At 38.0% G+C, this 19,833-nt stretch overlaps 1 protein-coding gene across 2 annotated transcripts in view; it reads right to left on the reverse strand.

Moving 5' to 3' along the window:
* PIP4P2 (phosphatidylinositol-4,5-bisphosphate 4-phosphatase 2) overlaps positions 1-19,460 on the reverse strand; it is a 39,365-nt gene extending 19,905 nt beyond the window's left edge. For both annotated transcript variants that reach the window (XM_037143064.2, XM_037143063.2), the window contains exons 1-2: positions 19,180-19,460; positions 3,831-3,976 (exon numbers count right to left, since the gene is read on the reverse strand). In XM_037143064.2, coding sequence (XP_036998959.1) covers positions 3,831-3,976; positions 19,180-19,285 — 252 coding nt within the window. In that variant the 5' untranslated portion in view covers positions 19,286-19,460. The remainder of the gene's footprint in view (positions 1-3,830; positions 3,977-19,179) is intronic.
* Positions 19,461-19,833: the final 373 nt, after the last annotated feature.

The raw sequence follows: 19,833 nt of genomic DNA on the forward strand, positions 1-19,833 counted from the left end.
TACTCTTGAAAAAATGTCAAGGTAATAAAGGGCAAAGATATAACTTAAATTTCAGATAAAGAAAGGTTAAAAAACATGATAACCAAATACAACACGTAATTCTAGATTGATTTCTAGATCAGATTTTTAATTTTAATAGAATATTGGACAAACATGAATTAGATCAAAATATTACACAACAGATTATATCAATGCTAATTTCTTGCATTTGATACTTTTCCTGTAATTGTGTAAGTGGATATATTATTTTTAAATAAAATCACACTAAAATGTTTAGGGGTAGATGAGCAACATGTCTGCAATTATCTTAAAAGATTATGAAAAAAAGATTATTCAGAGAGAGAAAGCTAATGTAGCAAAATGTTAATATTTGAGGATTGTGCATGAAGAGCCTTTGGGAATTCTCTGTACCATTTATTATTATTTTTACAACTTTTCTGTAAGTCTAAAACTTACTTTTAAAAGATTTTTAAAAATTTAAGTTCATAATCTTGGTAGAAATATGTAAAAGTTAGGAATAAGCCACCTATAATTTATTAAGCCATAATATAGAGAAAATAAATCTGAATATCTAAAATTAATAAACATCTAGAATGTATTACTATACTATCTAAAATATCCAGAAAACCAGAATTTGGCTTAATTTTTATATCATCAAATTTTGCTGTTCAGTAAGCATGTGCTTGGCAAATGAAAAGATTTTCTATTTTATTCCCATTACACTTCTAGACCTCAGTTCCTCATCTTGTAAACAAGGTGACTGAGCGAGAAAATTTTAAGTAACAGCTTCAGTGCCAGACATAGCCCAGGCCATGTCGCATCTGGTATGCAGTGAAAGGTAGGAAATGACTTTGTCTTTATGCAGAAGTCTTAATATTCTTACTTGGCAAAGTAAACTTGAATGTTCTAAGCATTATGCTGGGTACTTTACCCCTAACAGCAACACTGTGAGGCAGGTGTTATTATTATTATACCACTTTTCAAGAGGAAACCAGAATTTAGAGAAGTCCTCAAGCATATATCACTGCTAAGTGGCAGAGTTAAGATTCAAACTCCAGTGTGTTGACCTCTTAATCTGATTCATCATCAGTTCTGTAGCCAACTAGCTCCACTCTTTAGGACTTCTCAAATTTTCCATTCACTTGTCTTAGAAATCACTTCTCCTTTAACTTTACATTTTGTGTTATCTAAAGTTTGCTAAAATTTATCCAGATTCTCTCTCAGACATATCTCTACTTCCCTTTCCAATTTTATCTACTGAAATAAAAAGGACTTCTGTTAGCCTTGTTTTTTGTTTTTGTTGTTGTTCTGTGGATTTTTTTTTTCATCTCCAGAGGAATATCAGGTTCCTCACAGGGGTGGTTGATGTGAGGACAATGAATCACAGTAAAACTGAGCTTTTGTGTTCAACCCTGATTCACTATATGCATTCTTTTCAATCTACAGAGAAGCTCCTAATTGCCTAACACCTCATTAAATTCGTAACATTAAGATCAAATTACACAAACATTAGTAAGTAATGATAAAACACTCCTCAAAGATTTTTTGTCTCTCCTTTATCATGTTACTGATTTCACACATGGCAATCTGATTGAATACTACCCATTTTCTCTGGAATATTTACATTTCTTTATATAACAGGGGTGCATAATGATATGAAAATTTCAGCATAATTTTCTTTATGTCCAAAAGTAATTTATTTGTAGTCAAATTCTCTTGGTCCTGTATGAATTCATCACCTCTAAGTAGTCAGATTGAGGGTGGTGGCTAAATCCACAGTGACTTTTAGATTCCTGTATAAATAACCTAGTCTGTTGTGTTTACTTCCAAGTGCAAGTGTAAAGTTTTAAAATGCCTTTTTTCCTATTCATGAAAAAAATGAAAGTTTGTATAGCTGGAGTGTTGTATATTTGTCTGATATGATTTCAAATTCACCTTTTTATTACTTAAAGGAAGTTGTTTTAATCCATTTATTTAAGGCAAAGATTTTAAAAGGTTGTTTTTAGAAGTCAAGTTATGTCAGGACATCACCACCTGCTCGTTGTTGTGGATAAGCACCCAGCCGGCTCCTCCGGGTGCTGAAGGGCCCAGCTGGGGGCTTATCCACAAGACCAGGTAGAAAAGTAACTATGGCAAGGGGATCTTTAGGCTACATACTGAAGTTCGTGAAAACTGTCGGAGGGTTTCTGTCTGAGCAAGGCACACTTTGCTGAACAGCTCTCCGAAGATCCTGAAACACTCCTGCCCTAGACAAAGCGATTCTTCGATTCTTCGGATGGCTGTGGCTCTCAGCTGTGCACTAGCCCTGAAGTACTAATAATCCCCAAAGTAGGCAGCCTATGAGACAACACCAGAGCCTTAGTTCCCTAGCAGCATAACTTAGCAACAAGGGACTTTGATTTTGGAGCTGGCAGCTGGAAGTCAGGTGAAGCTGGCTCTCTGAGAAATCCTCTGTAACAGGTCCACCTCTGTTAAATTTGGATTTTATTCCTTTTATCTCCCCTTGCGTGGAACAACAGTGTGATTAACCTGCCATTTGTTTGAATTGCAATATTTCTGTACTGGCTTTTAAAGAGGTATTGTCTTGTATTATATATTATTGCCTTATGAGATTATTCTAATTCCTGTGACAAACTTGTAATAAATCAAAGACAGAATCAGTCTCTGAGCATAGTTTGCTGCATCTTCCAAAACAAAAACAAAACAGTAGAGGAACAAAAGAAAATATTAATATCGAATCTAAGGATACCTTTGGTATCTTTTTAAAATTATTATTTATGTCTAACACCTCATACTTGCTTGCCAAGTCTAAAAATAGCACTTAGGAGGTTAATACTAATTAAGTTTAATAAGTGTTCAACTTAAAAAAATAGCTGGTTTTGTTATCACCTACCCATACAAAAAAGTTCTCCAAATAATGTCCTTTATAGGAAACAAGATTTACAATAGAATATATTATTTCATAACTTAAGGTTTTATTTGATCACTTTTATATAAAATATATAAAGCCCAGTATCCATATTTGATGGTTTTTAGAGGTACAATATACTAAGTGATTTCTCAAAGACTTTTTTAAAGAGAAAAAATATATAAAGAACAAATATTAAATTTTATTTAATTGCAGATTTAAAGGAGATTGACATTTAAAAAATAAAGCCTAACCATAAAGGCAGAAATATATTTACTCTAATCAGTATGCACTTCACTAGTTTATTAATTTAATCTATAAAAATTTTACTTAAACTTTAGCTACTCTTTCCAAAGTTCAGTAAACAAAATTTGTCCCTCAAAAAATTTTTAACATTTCACTAAATTAATATCAAGTAAATGTAATAAAACACAAAACTTCTTATAAATAATTTGGCACAGAAGTCAATAATAAATCATAACCAGAAAAAAAACTACTGACATTCCACAGACATAAAATAAATTTAAATAATTTTCCACATAATTACCAAGTTCACATTTGTGGTGTACTTCAGTATATTTTAACTTTAGCGAAAATAAGAATGGGTTTCATGGTGATGTAGATAAACGCTGAAGATAATTATAAATAAATGTCTATGGTCAGTCTCATTTTAGAAAATAAAGAGCCAAATGATATTATATTTAAATTCACCATGATACTTTTGTAATGATGTAAGCTTTAAATTAAATATCTGAGGCATCCTTGTATGTTAAATGTAAGACAGAGACATAAAATAAATGATAAAAATATGCCATATCTGTGTCCACATTTACTTTTAAAGTACATTATTGGTATACTTCCTATTGGTAGGGAGAGATGTCAGACAACAGCTGATGCTTTTATTAATGGAAATCTCACTTACTGTAGCTTCATTGCAAACTGTGCACTTAACCACATGCTGATGAAATTTGCCATCCAAGTTGATGAGTGACTGGCACACACGACAGTTTATCACTGGAATGCCACCGGTATCTGGACTGGCAATGGTGGTGTATGGAGGGGGAAGTTCTGAAAAAAAAAATACCAGTGATTGAGTCACACATATTATGGCTGGTTTGAGCAAACAAACAATAGAAATAAAGTAGGGAACTATAAAAAATATCCCCTGTTCTTTCAGTTGTGTGTTTAAAGCTAGTCAATTTATTGAAATTCCAGAGCAGAAACACACATGGGACTGTCTTGTGAAGTAGAATAGTTCCTAACTCAGATAAAATCCAAGACATTTTACTAAGGTCTACTGCAGTGACCCAGTTCCCATTTACAAACTCATACCCAAACATCCATTGCATTCTTATGTGCAAACCCTCAGCACTTGATTAGAAAAATGATGATATATGCCTGAAAATCGTATGCTAATGATCTAACTACCAAGAAATAAAATAATCAATGAAAGCAAAGTTTTAATTTTATTTTAATATTGCTTTTCCATCCAGTGTGGCCCAGGAGAGTGCATGTTACCACATCAATGGGTAAGTGAAAGCAAAGTTTTTAAATAGCTTATAAATGTGTAGCTATCATGCTGAGTTTATACTACATAAATAGTGTAGCTATCATGCTGAGTTTATACTAGAACCAATGTAATACCTGTTAGCTATGACAAACAAAATAGAGCTTTGGTGTCAGTCAAGGAAAGACAAAAATGAACCTAGAAAAAATAAACTTATCAATATGGAACAAAGCTAATTAGGATGGAACTAGTTAATATTAGGCACAAAACAAAAATAAACTTAATTTTTTGTTTCAAATTTTTACTTAACATCAAAAACCTAAGAATTGCACTAAAGTATAGGTAAAAAATATTATGCCTGGAATGTTGTTTAAATATTCCAAGAAAAAATGAAGAAATAGGTAAAACATGAATTGTAAAATATTGATAACATGATATAATGATAAGGAAAGTCATTTTGTTCTTGGTACTTTTGTACGTGTTTGAAAATTCTCAGAATACAAAGATACACACAGAGAGAGACGCTGTTTTTCGATAGGCCTAAGGTTGACTGGGTAAAAGGTAGAAGCCCAGTTTCAGATTCTCATTTATCTATCTGAAGTGTACATTTGTTAGGAAAATCTGACAAATGATCTATATATACTACTCTATGATGGTACTTCTAAGGGGGACCATCTAACCTCCTGTACATTTCTCAATTGAGAAACCTCAAAAGAGTATTTCAAGGGGCACCCGTGAGACTATAAAATACAATCACAATAGCTAATCATGAAAAAAGATACTTTTGAAACAGATTTTCTACCCACTGGATTGGATTCGGAACTCTGTGGTATTTTAAAATGAGTTAGAGCAGAGCATATTACATATGTTTAAAATTCACATATGACCACCTGGCATCATTGCAGTTTATCATATAAATATTTTTCAGTCTTGCAAAGGATTAGCAACAAATATTATACATTCAAATAATCCATAAGAAGCTGAATTTCTGGGGCAGCCAAGGTTCTGAACTGGCCACTCTAGAATGATGATACATACACATTTCTGGAAGGTTTATATCAGAATACTACTGAACACTGAACTTGAAAAGAAACTATAAAGCCTTAATGGCTCAGGTGGTCGGAGTGTCATCCCATACAACAAAAGATTACACATTGGATTCCTGGTCAGAGCACATACCTAGGTTTGGGGTTCAATCCCTGGTTGGGTGAATAAGGGAGGCAACTAATCAATGTTTCTCTCTCTGTGTCTCTCCCTCTCTCAAGTCAATAAACATATCCTTGGGTGAGGATTAAAAAAAAGAAGCTATAGATGTCTTAAATTTTTAAAAGTAGCTTTAAATCCTTGAAAGAATTTGAGGTTCACTTAGAGTGACCTGTATTGTAATTAGAAGACAAAAGCAGACTAAAGGAACAAGGAAGGAGTCAACACAGATTTGAGCCCTGGTAAAATGCAGAGAAGTTTATCAGATATCAATAAAGAAAGTATTGTCCTGGCTAAAAAATCCATATCTCATGGGACAATCAAGACACACTGCCTGCCTGGTATATAATAATAAATATTATTTTAACAATATTATTAACAATAGCATCATTAATAAAAGTGAGTTTCCTCTCTTGCTTTTCCCTTGTTATAAAGTAGCATGAAGCAGTTTTCTTATAATTCTAGGTCTCTATTTTACATAGTATGATAGAAATTTAAAGACAAGATAATATCATGAAGAATACAAGTGCATTGGAGGTGAGGGAAGGAGGCCACACATTACAACCACACAAAAGGACCCAGGCAAAAGTTTTGCTCAGAAAAAATTTCAGTGGGTGACATTAAGAAGCTTTTGAAGTGCATCAGATCCATCAAAACCCTGTGAATTTTTCCTCTAAAATTTGCACTATGTAATTTTTAAACTCTCAAAAATAAGGCTTTCAATAACAAATATATGCCCAAATCTATTCTTTTGGAAGCTTAGGAAGTGGAGGGAGGGGGAAAGAATACAAAGTGAGTATCATAAATCAAAATGGGGGGATTATAAATTCTGTGAGGCTTGCTTGGGACAGCTCTGCAGTAGTGTCTGGTCTATGACAATGCTCACTAAATATTTATTATATGGAAGAATAAATGAAAGAGTAAATGAATGGGTGAATCTCTGAAATTTATTGAACATATTTCTCTTAAGAAAATAACATTACACATATTACTGCCACTCTCCTTATAGAAGAGCTGGGTCCTAGTAGGGGACTCAGCTTAACTGAAAAAAGAAAAAGAGGTCTTTTCCACATAGAATAATATCTTCCTTAAACCATGCACAGAGAGGGAAGGCAGTCAGGGGACATATGGACTCACCAGAGGAATAGAATACATTCAGGAGATCAATAGAATGACAGATGCTGCCACCTAATTGCTCCAGTAAACAATGCCCTCAGGCCTATCATTTCCGTTTTCTGTCCATTACTTCAGCTCTAAGGTGATTTAAACATACTTCTTGTACTATTGTCCAAGGTAACCTTCACTTATAATTCATTATCTTCTTATAAGGGACTTGAAACTCCAGTAATTTATTTCAGTGAGTAAACCTACAATAACTAGCAACTTAGATTGTTCAGTTGGTCACTTTTTACATTAAAAAGGTCAGCAGATCACCATTATTGTACTATTTTAAATTTCTGCCATTCATAAAATGTCCACTGTAAACTTAGAATGAGGGATCATTAAATATTAAGAGTCAAAAATCTGCATCTTGAAAGTCTCATTACTTGAACAATAGTCATTTTCTTTATGGAGTTTGCCTATATAAATAATATTTCTATTCCATGTGAGCAGTACTGTTTATATCAGCAGTTTTTCATCCTGAAAAAATCTCTCAGATTTTCAGAATTGTACAATGTTATAAATTCAAGCATCTTAGGAATTATATAGTCCAATTCCTTTATTTTATGGAAGAAAAAACGAAAGCCCAGAGATTCTAACTTTCAAATAGTTTTTCAAGCACTTCAGCAAAGGCAAGAGATGACTCCTGTTCCAGAGGCCCCTGCACAGAGCTGCCTCTCTTAATTAATAATTTTACTACAAGGAAGAGATGTAAGGACTAGTGAGGGTTCTGTTGGACCACTTAGACAGACTCAGGTTTGAGTTAAAAGGAATTGGGATGAGAAGAAGAAAGAGTCAGGGGAAATAAAAACTAGAAGAGAGTATGAAAAACTAAAACTCATAAAAGAGACAAGAAGAAAGAATATATATCACAAGGCATACATAAATGCCCTTTCTCAAACACTCAAAAGGACCTTTATTATTCTGTAAACCCACAAGTGATCAAATTACATTTTTCCCATAACAAACATCAACATAATTTATCTATTTGATGGCAAACAACCCTTCCATTTCACAAATTTATCGTGGTGTATTAATCTGTATATCATTTGTTCACCAGACATATCTCCAGCATTTTAAAGTTTGACATTGTTTGGTTGGACTGCTCTGACCTTTATCATCTCAGTTATGTCTTTGCTAATCTCTTCAATGGAACATTTTCCAGTTAATTCATTTATTTCACTAATACACTGTTTTTAAAAAATACTGAATTTATAGGAGTGAAATTGGTTAATAAAATTATATAGTTTTTAGGTATAATGTATTGTGTGCTCACCACCCCAAGTGAAGTCTCCTTCCATCCTCATTTATCCCTCCTTTATTCCCTTCTATCACTCCCTACCCCTCTTTCCCTCTGGTAATCACCATACTGTTGTGCCTATGAGGTGTTTCTTTTTCTTCTTTTTTTTTTTTGCTTAATCCCTTTCACCTTTTTCACCCAGCTCCCCAACGCCCCCACCTCTAATAGCTGTCAGTCTGTTCTCTATATCTGTGAGTCTATTTCTATTTTGATAGTTTATTTTGTTCACTAGTTCCACATGTATATGAAATAATATGGTATTTGTCTTTTTCTGACTGGCTTATTTCACTTACCATAATACTTTCCAGGTCCATCATGCTGTTGCAAAAGGTAAGATTTCCCACTTTTTTATAGCTCAGTAATATTCCTTTATGTAAATACACTCATATTTAGCCCTTCATGCCTTTGATAAATGTATCAAAAATGAAAAATGACATCAGATTAAAATGAGATAACTTTTAGGACACAACGATTATAGGATGGGCAAGAGAAGTATAAAGGACAAGTTTGTGAGGAAAGCTCGTTTTTTTTTTTCTCATCCTCGGGGTGTTTGTGGAGTAGGGGTTAGGGACAGAGTGACAGAGAAAAGGAAGCCCACCTGCTTTCCCCTCCTCTCTGAAACCAAAGAAACAAAACTTTTCCAGGAGACTCAGGTTCTTTTAGAACCAGGGTGCCCTTAGAAGGATCCATCTCGCTAAAGTCAAGTTGGAAGATAAATGTGGTAGTTATTAGGCTACTGATGCTCAACTCCAAACCTACCCTTCTCTGCTTTGTCCTTCTGGGGCTGGAACTCTGAAAACCTCATTTGGCTTTGCCAGCTGGATACACATTATGTCCTATTAATAGGTGACAATAAAGGGAAACCACAAGATTGGAGGAGGAAGAAGGGACTTACATCCCTTTCCCCAGACATACAAATTTTCTCTAGAGCAAAGACTTCAGCACTGCCTGGCATGTGCCTCTCAAAAGTCATGCTTCAGTTCTGCATGACCCCTCCTTGAAATGACTTCATTTTAATAATTCCAATCTCTTCCCTTATTCTCTCTGCCTTTGGGGTACTAGCTAATTCTTGCATTAGATATCCCCTAATATGTCAGAATAATATCTTTACCTTTTAGTTACCTAATTAACAACTTTCTATGTAATTAACAATTATTTTTACTATATTTTACTCTGTTGTATCTATCTTCAAGTCCTAACTAACATAAAAACTCACACCAGGAGTCATCCCAGGAAACAACCCTCAGAAACAGACTAGAGGAGTAGTTTGGTCATATCTTGGGCTGGACTGCAGTGCTGAGCTCCTCTCCAGTGGGACACGGTGTGGTGACAAATGGCAGCATGCAATGGCACTCTCATGAATCAGATTTTCCCTTGTGGATGATTGTGAGGTTTGTGTCTCCTTCACTTGACCACTATGGCAACAGTAATCGCCATATGAATTGTGATATGGGGTGGATTTTCATGAATGTACTGGAGGCTTTACAGAGAGAAAATGAGAAGTTCTCAGCTCACATCCTAGTTAGAGAACCAGAGAACTTCTATCATAGCCCTAAAAGTATCACTTATTTCTAATTTTTACAGGAATTACACTGTTAGAAATAAAACACAAAATCTGAGTATGTAGATTGCAAAATTATAATTTCAGGTACATTCACAGTCTTGCTGAGTATCTCATATGAAAGGAGACTGATTGCAGAAGAGTTAAACACTGGAATTGGAATGGGACCACCTGGCTGCACTAAACAGAGAACAAGTAGAAAAGAATGAGTAGAGCAGAGAATGAATAGAAAGCAGTTTGTCTTCTCTTGTGTCTGAAGAGATGAACCTTAACTTACAGGAAATGTCTGTCATAACCTCACCTCAGGCAGTTGTCTTACAGAGGACAGCCTTTCCCCCTAAGACCTGTCCTTCAACCCTAGTCAAGACATATGACTAGGTTCTGATTTCAAATTGCCCTAGAAGGTCAAGTACAGGTGTGACTCAGGATGAAGCAGCTGACACAAGAAAATTGCAAAGTTTTGATAAAGTATATTGTCAGATACCTGGAGAATATGAGTACTGTGAAAGAGGATAGAATCTAACACTGCATTGAGCCAAATGTAATGATATGGGTGCACCTTCCAAATGTTCTAGATTTGATGTTTTTTCAAAGCTGGAAGTAGCCGAATCATTTTACTTGGTGGTTGATGAGACTTGACCTTACATTTATTGAGCTGACATGTCAGACATCCCTAGCATAATATAGAAGAAGCAATCAAAGGCCTAGAGAGTTAGAAATGTTGGAGTGAATTTATTATGAAATCTGCATACCCATGCCCCACAAATCCCATGAAAACCTGGAGGAGATACCTTTCACTAAGGCATAGATACACCCATCATTTAAGGAAACACATGTCCTATGTGGGCCAGGCAGAGCAGCACAGGATGACTCTCTGAGATTATGGAAGAACAGAGCAATGGAGGCTAAACAGCAACACTTAAAAGCCAAAGACAAGGTGGGTGCACTAATCATAATGGGAAAGTCAATCTTAGAAAACTTTGACTCACAAAAGGCTTTGACAGTAGCTAGCTGAAATAAGTCTAGGATTGAAATGGATTGGTAACCTACAAGAACATGACTTGGTTATATATAATAGAAAATACTAGATCTTGTAACCAGCAACCTGACTTTAGTAAACACAGTGGAGGAGAGTCACAAGTTTCTAATCAGTATATAACAAAGCAAGTTCACAGACCCAGAACACCTTTACTGAAGAATTCATTTGTGGCTTTGAAGAATGATATACCATCACTAGTATAAGTAATAACTGTAAATCTCTAAGCCTTCCTCAAGAGACCTGAGTCCATTACTAGAGTGACTAGGGAAAAGAAAATTACTACATTTGTTAGGGATTAATAGAAACTCGCTCTTAAATGGTGCTAATTCTTGACTCAAAATTCTACTGTGGTCCACCAAAGAGAGGGCTCATGGCTATCAGGCTACAGGTGATGGCTTACCCCAGGACCAATTTACAGTAGCCCCTGTAGATTCGAGGATTCACTCTGAAGTTCTTTTCCCAGTTCCTTAATATATGAATTGGATATTCTTGGCAACTAGCAAAATACCCAATTGGTTCTCTGGCCCACTGATTAAGGTAGGTAGGGTCATATATAGGTCCCTGGTTACTGGAAGCAATGCCACTATGAAAGATCTGAAAGATGTAGGAGTGGTGATACCTGTCATATTTTCATTCGGCTTGCCTGTTTTTAAATTTGACTGCTTCTCCAGGAAGTCCCAGGTTTATAATGGAAGGGTGTGTTATAAGGCCTCTCTATGAGCTCTGATGCCAGAGAAAGTCCAGAGGTCTTTAGCTATAATCAGGTGACAAGCAGAAGCCAGCTGGACACACTATGGTACATTCCCAGAAGTTAGTTAGTATACAGTCTGTAACAAGCACCGATTCTGTACCAGACGCTGTGCTAGATATGTTAGGGAAACCATGGAAAATGAGGTATACTGTGCAGCTCAAAGATCTGATGTTCTTAACATGTAGTAGGGCACAATTTCATGAGGCAAGTGTTTTCACAAGAACATGTACATAAAGCACTTCTGTCAAGATGATGGAGTAGATAAATACTGTGCTTTCCTCCTCCCACAACCCCATCAAAATTACAACTAAATTCTAGAATAGTCATCCTTTAGAACCACCTGAAGACTAGCTGAACAGACTCCTATAACTAAAAATATAAAAAAGAGCCACATACACACAGAAAAAAAAAAACACATCAAACCTGGTAGGAGGGCCCTGGCTGTTGTGGCTCAGTGGATTGAGTGCTGGCCTGCAAAATGAGGGGTCGCCAGTTTGATTCCAAACCAGAGCACATGCCTGGGTTGTGAGCTGGGTTCCCAGTTGGGGGCATGCAAGAGGCAACCAACTGATATATCTCACACACCAATGTTTCTCTCCCTCTCCTTCTCCTCTTTCTAAAAGTAAATAAATAAAATATTTTTAAAACATGGAAGATGGGTGAAAATGTGGAATGGGCTGGTCCCACACCCATGTTTTACAGAATGGGGAAGAATATCTTGGCTGAGGAAGTTCCCCTGTGGAGTGAGGGATGCTACCTGCACTCTGGGCTCTCCAGCCTGGAACACCAGGGCAGGAAAGAGGAGTCACCACAATATGGGGCTGTGAAAATCAACCAGGAATTCTGTCTGGGTGACACAGAGGGCTGTATCTATTTTTTTAAATTGTGGATACATTCTCCTAGGTATAATCAGATTCCTTACCAGAAACTGTCACAGACTATGATTGCAAAAGGGAACATGGCATATCACTCTTTCTCAGGCGGGAAGCTGAGTCCCAGAGATGTAAAGTAATGATTCTAAGGTCAACGGCTCATAAGAGGCAGAAATTGTGAGGTCCCCCAAGCCAAACAACACCTGGAGTCATATTGTCCCTGAGACCATATTAAGAGATTTAGTTATAGAATGCTTGGGAAACTTGCTTGAAGGCCAGAAAAATGAGCTATGCTTTCCATTTTTTTTCATATGCATATATTTTTTCTTACATAGAAAAAGAAATTCACTTTACAACAGGAACCAGGATAAGAACAAAAATCTAGAAAAGTGCCAAAGCAACACAAACTCTGAAGCACCCTCACCTCCCAAAAAAGACTAGAAGTCCTCCCAAAAGAAGAGAAAACAGCAAGAAGAATGTATTCCCTTTCAGGAGCTATTAAAGGAATGTCACTCCCAGGTTATAATGTATCTCTTCAGCTTTATAAAAATTAAACACAAAACAGCTGAGCACAAAAAGCTGTATTCAGGTTTGTCTGCTTTTCCCCAAAGTGAAAGGATTAGGGTTTCTATTTTGATCACCTCTCCGATAGCTCCTTTTTGAACAGATGCCATGCTATATCTACTGGCAAAGCTTACAAGATTTTAACAGAATATTCTACCCTAATAGTTTGACATTCCTGGAAAAAGTTTGTAGAATCCTTGGAAATAAAATAGAAAACTGAGAGCATCACCTGTCACCACAGCAAAGTGTTATCATACATATAATAAATAATTAGGGAATGAAATGTATTCTTCAGCCTTGATATCTGCTCACACTCAGAGTTGTACATCCAACTATCTGATCAACACCTCCAGTTGAGTGATGACTACAGGTATTCCAATTCAGCTTATCCAAAACAGAATATTGATTTCCAGTATCCTCCCCTTTCCTGCATACAAACTTTTCTTCCTGATTGCCCATGTTAGATAAAGACACATTTTTTACCTAGTTGCTTAGGTCATTTTGGAGATTTGTGATTCCTTTGTTTCCATTTACAGTATGCCCTGTATCCCACAACTTCTACTGCCCTGCCTTAGTTCAGACATATGCCACTCGAAGTCTTCTGATTCATCTCATGTGTTACTAATCCCTTCTCAATTTCCCCCCATCATCCACTGCCCACATACCAACCAGAACAATCTTAAAAAGTAAAACATTTCATGTCTCTCCTTAGCTCTAAACCTTCCATGGCTTCCCATTATCCTTGGAATACAATCCCATTCCTGACAGTGGCCTACAAGGCTCTCCTGGTTGTCCCTAATCCAGACCCCTGACTGCTTCTACCATATCTGCCCTACCTCACATACTCTAACCCATTGTCCTTTTTGTTTTAAATCAGCATGTTTTATACTTGTTGCTCCAACTGCCCGGTATACTCCTCCCCAAAGTCTTCCAACAGCTGATTCCAATTCGTTTTTTCAGCTCTCTAAGCAATTGTCATCTTTGAGGTATCTTTCCTGAACACAAGATCTGAAACAATCCAATGTCACCAGTTACTGTCTGTCCTCATGCCCCTCTGTGTTCCCTCCACTCTGAAATTATAATAGTCCGATACTTCCCTCTCACTGGAGTGCAAACTCTCCAAAATCTGAGACCATATACTAGCTGCTCAAATATTTGAGAGGATGACTGACTGAATGCAACATTTTGCAATTAACGTTTTAAAGATGCTAGCTAGTGCAAGGAGAAAATGTGGGCATTATAAATAGAATACAGGAAACATGGAGCCTGATGCCTACTGAACAATGGGAAAGGAAATGGGCCCCCACAATAATTGAAAACTGGAAGCAGATACACTTCACCAAATTAGGCTCTGTTTCCCCTTCATAAGAGTGTGGCCTCAGCAAAGGGAAGGTTTTGAATCAAAGTTTTTGATTCGAAAGCTAGTTTGAAAAAATTCCCTTAAATGGATCCTTAGCTTTAGCATAGCCCCAAATCAAGCTCCATGAAGACCCTCCACAGCCCTGTCTGGACTTTCAGTGAGCTTTAGGTAGCTGTTCTCAAATACACGGCATCTGTTTCTGCTCATTGTGACAACCTGGCTTTCAGAGGGTTTCAAAATCCTTGGCAAATAAGGTAAGAATTTAACCCAATCTTACAGTGCTTTGTATGTGTGGTGTGTGTTATCTCTTCCTACCAATCCACACCTAACCTTAAATTCTGCAAGGATGCAAGGATGTTCAGAAGTCAAGTGTGTCTAAATACAGGGCAGGGCAAAATTAGGTTTCCAGTTCTTTGTCTAAAAAAAGACATGCAGGTTATGATTCTTACAATAGCTTTATTAACTCACACAAATATCACCCACAACTGTAAATCTATTTTGCCCATCCCTGTATATTCAAGGACTTTCTTGAAATGGGTTGAATGTTTGTGTGTTCCCTAGAAATTCATACCCTTAGCTCCTAACCCCCAAGGTGATGCTATGAGGAGGCATGGCTTCTTGTAGATATTAAGTCATAAGGGTAGCCCTCTTGAATGAGATGCACTCCCTTGCTCTCTTCCCACCATGTAAATATCTGTCAAAAATGTAAATAAAATTACTTCTCATTTAAATTTCATGTTCACTAGGTATAATGCTATATAAAATTACTTTCTCATTATCTAATTATCATTTACCAGTTAAGAAAAAAAGTTAGGCCCTGGCCAGGCAGCTCAGTTGGTTGCAAAGTCATCCCAATGTACCAAGGTTGTAGGTTCAATCCCTGGTCAGGGCACATACAGCAATCCACCAATAAATGCATAAATATATGAAACAACAAATCAATGTTTTTTTTCTCTTTCCCTCAAAAAAGCTAAAGTTTAAAAAAGAAGAAGATGAAAAAGGAGAGGGAGAAGAATTAGAAGAAGAAGGAGGAGAAGAAGAAGGAGGAGGAGAAGGAGAAGGAGAAGAAAAGTTATTCTACCATAAGGCAGGAAGATCATTTTGGCTAAACCAGTAGTTAAAAACATGACAACAGGCTCAAAATGAGTCACTTATGCTAAGCCCCTAATGTCACCAAATGGAGACTTAATCATACCTCCAGCTTCTCCCCGAAATGGAACCTTAAACCAGTCAATAAGTAGCTACTTGATCTGTACTAGTGAGGTTATCTCTCATCTTCTAGGAAAGTGACTGTTACAACCAATCTATATTTTGTAGTGTGACTTCCTTGTTCCACTTTCTTCTGTTTATAACAGTCTTTCATTTTGTAGAGCTCCTCAGAGCTCCTCTCTCTGTATTAGATGAGACCCTGCCCAATTCATGAATCACTGAATAAGGACAGTTTCTTTAAAATTACTCAGTCCAATTTGTTCTTTAACACATTGAATTTCTTCAGTTACTTGGTTTTCTAGAATGAAACTTCTTTTTCTCAGTGGCTGAACTGAAACTTGTACCTGATTGTTTAATTTGAGGAGTCTTATCAAATTAAACAAATATACAACAAATGATGAAATCCATAGACAGATCTATGAGTATGACCATTTGGTGGAATAATCTAGCCACTATATGATAAAAAAATGTATGCAACATAGAAGGCTTGAAAATGTACTACAAGAAAGTTGCTTAAATCCAAATTCTGACTCTTAATAAATTTTCAAATATTTCATCTTAAATAGTGACTGGAGAGGACTTCCGCCAAGATGGAGGTATAGGTGGATGTGCCGTGCCTTCTCACACAACCAAGTTTAGGGACAACTAAATATTAGCATCAGAAAACACAACCAGAACACGGAAAATTGAACTTTTCGGAAGTCCGTTAACAACAAATTCTTCAGCCCGACCGGTAAGGGGCGAAACCGGCGTCTCGTGAGGGGTTGAACAGGAGGACTCCGGTCGGACGGACCCAGGCGTGGAATCCAGACACGCGAATCCAGACGCACGGGTTCCAAACCCAGGATTGGACCTAGTGAGCGACCGAGCAACCCACCGGGTGAGCGACTGCTGAGGAGACAGTGGGGAGGCGGTGCTGCGTGTTGACTGCGGTTGCCTGTCTGCGGGCGAGCGGACAGGCGAGGGAGTGGGCTGTTGGACCGGGGCCCTGCGGCCCCCATGGCTTGCGGCAGTAGAGGGCGCCGCCATTTCCCCGCTCTGACCACGCCCCCACATACAGCGTCACAACCCAGCGACCTGGGAGTCCAAGGCGCCGCTTCTCACATTTAAAGGGCCAGAACAGACCAAAAATGTCGCAGGAAGACCTCAAAGCCCCAGAGATAAATCTAAGCGATGAAGACATAGCAAAACTCTCAGACGCACAGTTTAAAACACGGGTCATCAGGATCCTAATAGATCTGGTTGATTATAGCCACAAATTAGAGAAACATATGAAGGCTAAACTAAGGGAAATGAATGGAATTCCACAGGAAACCCATAGAGATGAAAAGGAAACTGGGACTCAAATCAATGGAGTGGACCAGAAGAAAGCAAATAATGGCCAAACAGAAAAGAGTCAAGGAGCAAGAATTCAAAGATATGAGGAGAGTCTTAGGAACCTCCAGGACATCTTTAAACGCTCTAATATCCGAATTATAGGGGTACCAGAAGGGGGAAAGACACAACCACCAGTGGAAAAATTATTTGAACAAATAATAAAAGAAAATTTCCCCAATCTGGCAAAGGAAATAGACTTTCAAGAAATCCAAGAAGCACAGAGAGTACCAAAAAAGTTGGACTCAAGAAGGAACACACCAAGGCACATCATAATTACATTAGCCAAAATTAAAATGAAGGAGAGAATCCTAGAAGCAGCAAGAGATAAGGGGACAATCACCTACAAAGGAATCCCCATCAGACTGTCAGCAGATTTCTCAAAAGAGACCTTACAGGCAAGAAGGGGCTAGAAAGAAATATTCCAAGTCATGAAATCTAAAGACCTACAACCAAGATTGCTCTATCCAGCAAAACTTTCATTTAGAATGGAAGGACAGATAAAGTGCTTCTCAGATAAGATCAAATTCAAGGAGTTCATCATCACCAAGCCCTTATTATATGAAATGTTAAAGGGACTTATCTAAGAAAAAGAAGTTAAAGAAACATGAACAGTGAAAGGACAACAAACTCACAGTTATTAACAACCACACCTAAAACGAAAGCAAACTAAAAGGACAGCTAGATCAGGAGTGGAAACATAGAAATGAAGATCTCAAGGAGGGTTAGCAACAGGGGAGTGGGAGGAGGAGATGGGGGGAGAAGGTACAGAAAATAAGTAGCATAAACAGTAGATAGAAAATGGGGGGGCAAGAATAGCATGGGAAATATAGAACCTAAAGGACTTGAGACACATGGACATAAACTAAAGGGGGGTAATGGTGGGGATGGGGGGGCAGGGTGGAGGGGAATGAAGGGGGGAATAGAACAACTGTAACAGCATAATCAATTTAAAAAAATAAATTAAAAATAAATAAATAAATAAAATAGTGACTGGATAAAGTTGAAACATTCACTGGTAAGTACTTAAACCCATTCTGGACCATATAATTTAGGTAGCAGTAAAATATTAATATCAAAGTTGCCCATTAAAGAAAATTCTACATCTGGTATCCTCTGGCACAAGTTTAATGCTGACCAAGAAAAACATGAGTTGTGTGCTTTTTAGGGTGAGTCTTTGTTCCATTTTGTACCTTATTTCTCAACACTGATAATACTAATTATTCACAGCTAAATATCTTTTCCCTTTGTCCTATCTTGTTAAGTGTGGATTAAAAGCTCAATTGTTGCTTTTCAAGATATAATGTGTTAAATGAAAACTTTTAAGTACTGGACAAGTTCAATGTGCTCTACAGCTTGATCCAATTCCAGACTTGAACTAGGAAAAAGTGTGTACAAGAAACAAGATCTGCCCATATTGTCAAAATTAACATTTACTTCCTAGGATTTTTAAACTTCTCTCACATTCTACTAAAACAAGATGAACTTAAGCTACAGTTGCAAAAGCCATATTTGACCAGTCTTTTCACTATTCTCAAGCTTTTTTAAAGTATTGCCTTCCATTTTCTATACTTCTGACCCTCCCTTATTTCTCCTACAGTAATCAACTCAAAGGCATAGGACAAAGATCTTTCAATAAATTTAATAGTTTGGTAAGTAGACCCCTCTTCCTTCTGTAAATCCCACAGCTATCAAATCTTTTTGGATTCTATCTTGAGAAGAAAAATGTATAGAAATATATGCAGTATTAATTTGGGTTACTTTTTATAAGTTCATTTCAATCTCACCTAGATATGTATAAAAATATTCCATCTTCCCTTCTCCCCCTCCTCATTCACAAGCTAGCACATAGTCTTCAATCAGGAGTAACAAGGAAGGGCAAGAATTTCAGACATACCAGGAATATTGATTAACTCTATTCCTTTTGGTAAGGCAATTCCCTGATTGAACAGAGCACTGAAGGGTAAACCTAGAAGATGCATATCTTTCGAGCTGAGCCTTTTCAAGGACAGATGCCAAGGTGAGCAGTACTCCTGAGGTTTCTCAGCAACCTGAAAGGGTTCGTGAATGATTGTGAGAGATGAGCACTACTCCCAGCTGTACTTGGGTCTGCTCTGAAACAGAGAAGTCCAGCTCAGAAATTCAAGTCGCATCCTGTACCCGTGAGGGGTGGCACACACACACACACACACACACACACACACACACACACACGGAAGCCTGCAGAGAGGGGTCAGGCCTGCAGGCTCTAAAGCAGTCAGCATCCGTTTCCCACACCAGCGGACAGCTCCCCTTAGCCGGAGCTGCAGCCACTTGTCTTTGCTGTCCTAGGTCTTTCCCACTGGGTAGGAAGGTCGATGCTGGCCTTACCTCGGGGGCTGCTTTCTTGCAAGTACAGCGGGGCGGTGGGGGTGACATTTCCCGAATGGGGGGCAGACAGCAGAGGCGAGCATTCGTCCTCTCCCTCAGCAGCCATGACTGCGGCAGAGGCGAGCCGGCGGGACCAACTAGGCTGCGGCTCTGTGGGAAGGGCTGGGGCTGCGACCACTGGAGACCAGGATATTTCTTGGGGAGGGAGGCCAGGAGGGGAGTGCACCCGGGATCAGAACAAGGGGAGGAGAGGCAGAGGAAAAGAAAAAGCGGAGAGCAGAAGAGGGGGAGGAAAGAGGGAGGAGACTTGAGGGGCGGGAACTTTAGGAATGAACCAAGGAGGAGGGGCAAAGGGGGAGAAAGAAGAACTGGGAGGGGCAGAGGACCCAGTAGGAGGGGTGACGGGAGGCGAGGACCAGGGAGGAGTGCTAGACGGCGGGAGGGGTAAGCAGGAGGAAGGGTCTGCAGCCCTTTTTTGTCTAAACTTGATGTTTCCTTAACTAAGGAGAAGGGTGAGGAGCAGCCTGGGAGGGGTCAGGAGGAAAAGCTTGAGTCTCCAGTCTAGGAGACCTGCAGCAAACAAGGATCTCAAGTTCAGCCCCTCCAGGGAGGAATTATTTGCTGTCAAACTTCGCAGCTCAATCCTCGGGTTAT

Source organism: Artibeus jamaicensis, unplaced genomic scaffold (assembly GCF_021234435.1).
Source record: "Artibeus jamaicensis isolate MK-2021 breed Jamaican fruit bat unplaced genomic scaffold, CSHL_Jam_final contig_386, whole genome shotgun sequence".
NCBI classification, from domain to species: domain Eukaryota; kingdom Metazoa; phylum Chordata; class Mammalia; order Chiroptera; family Phyllostomidae; genus Artibeus; species Artibeus jamaicensis.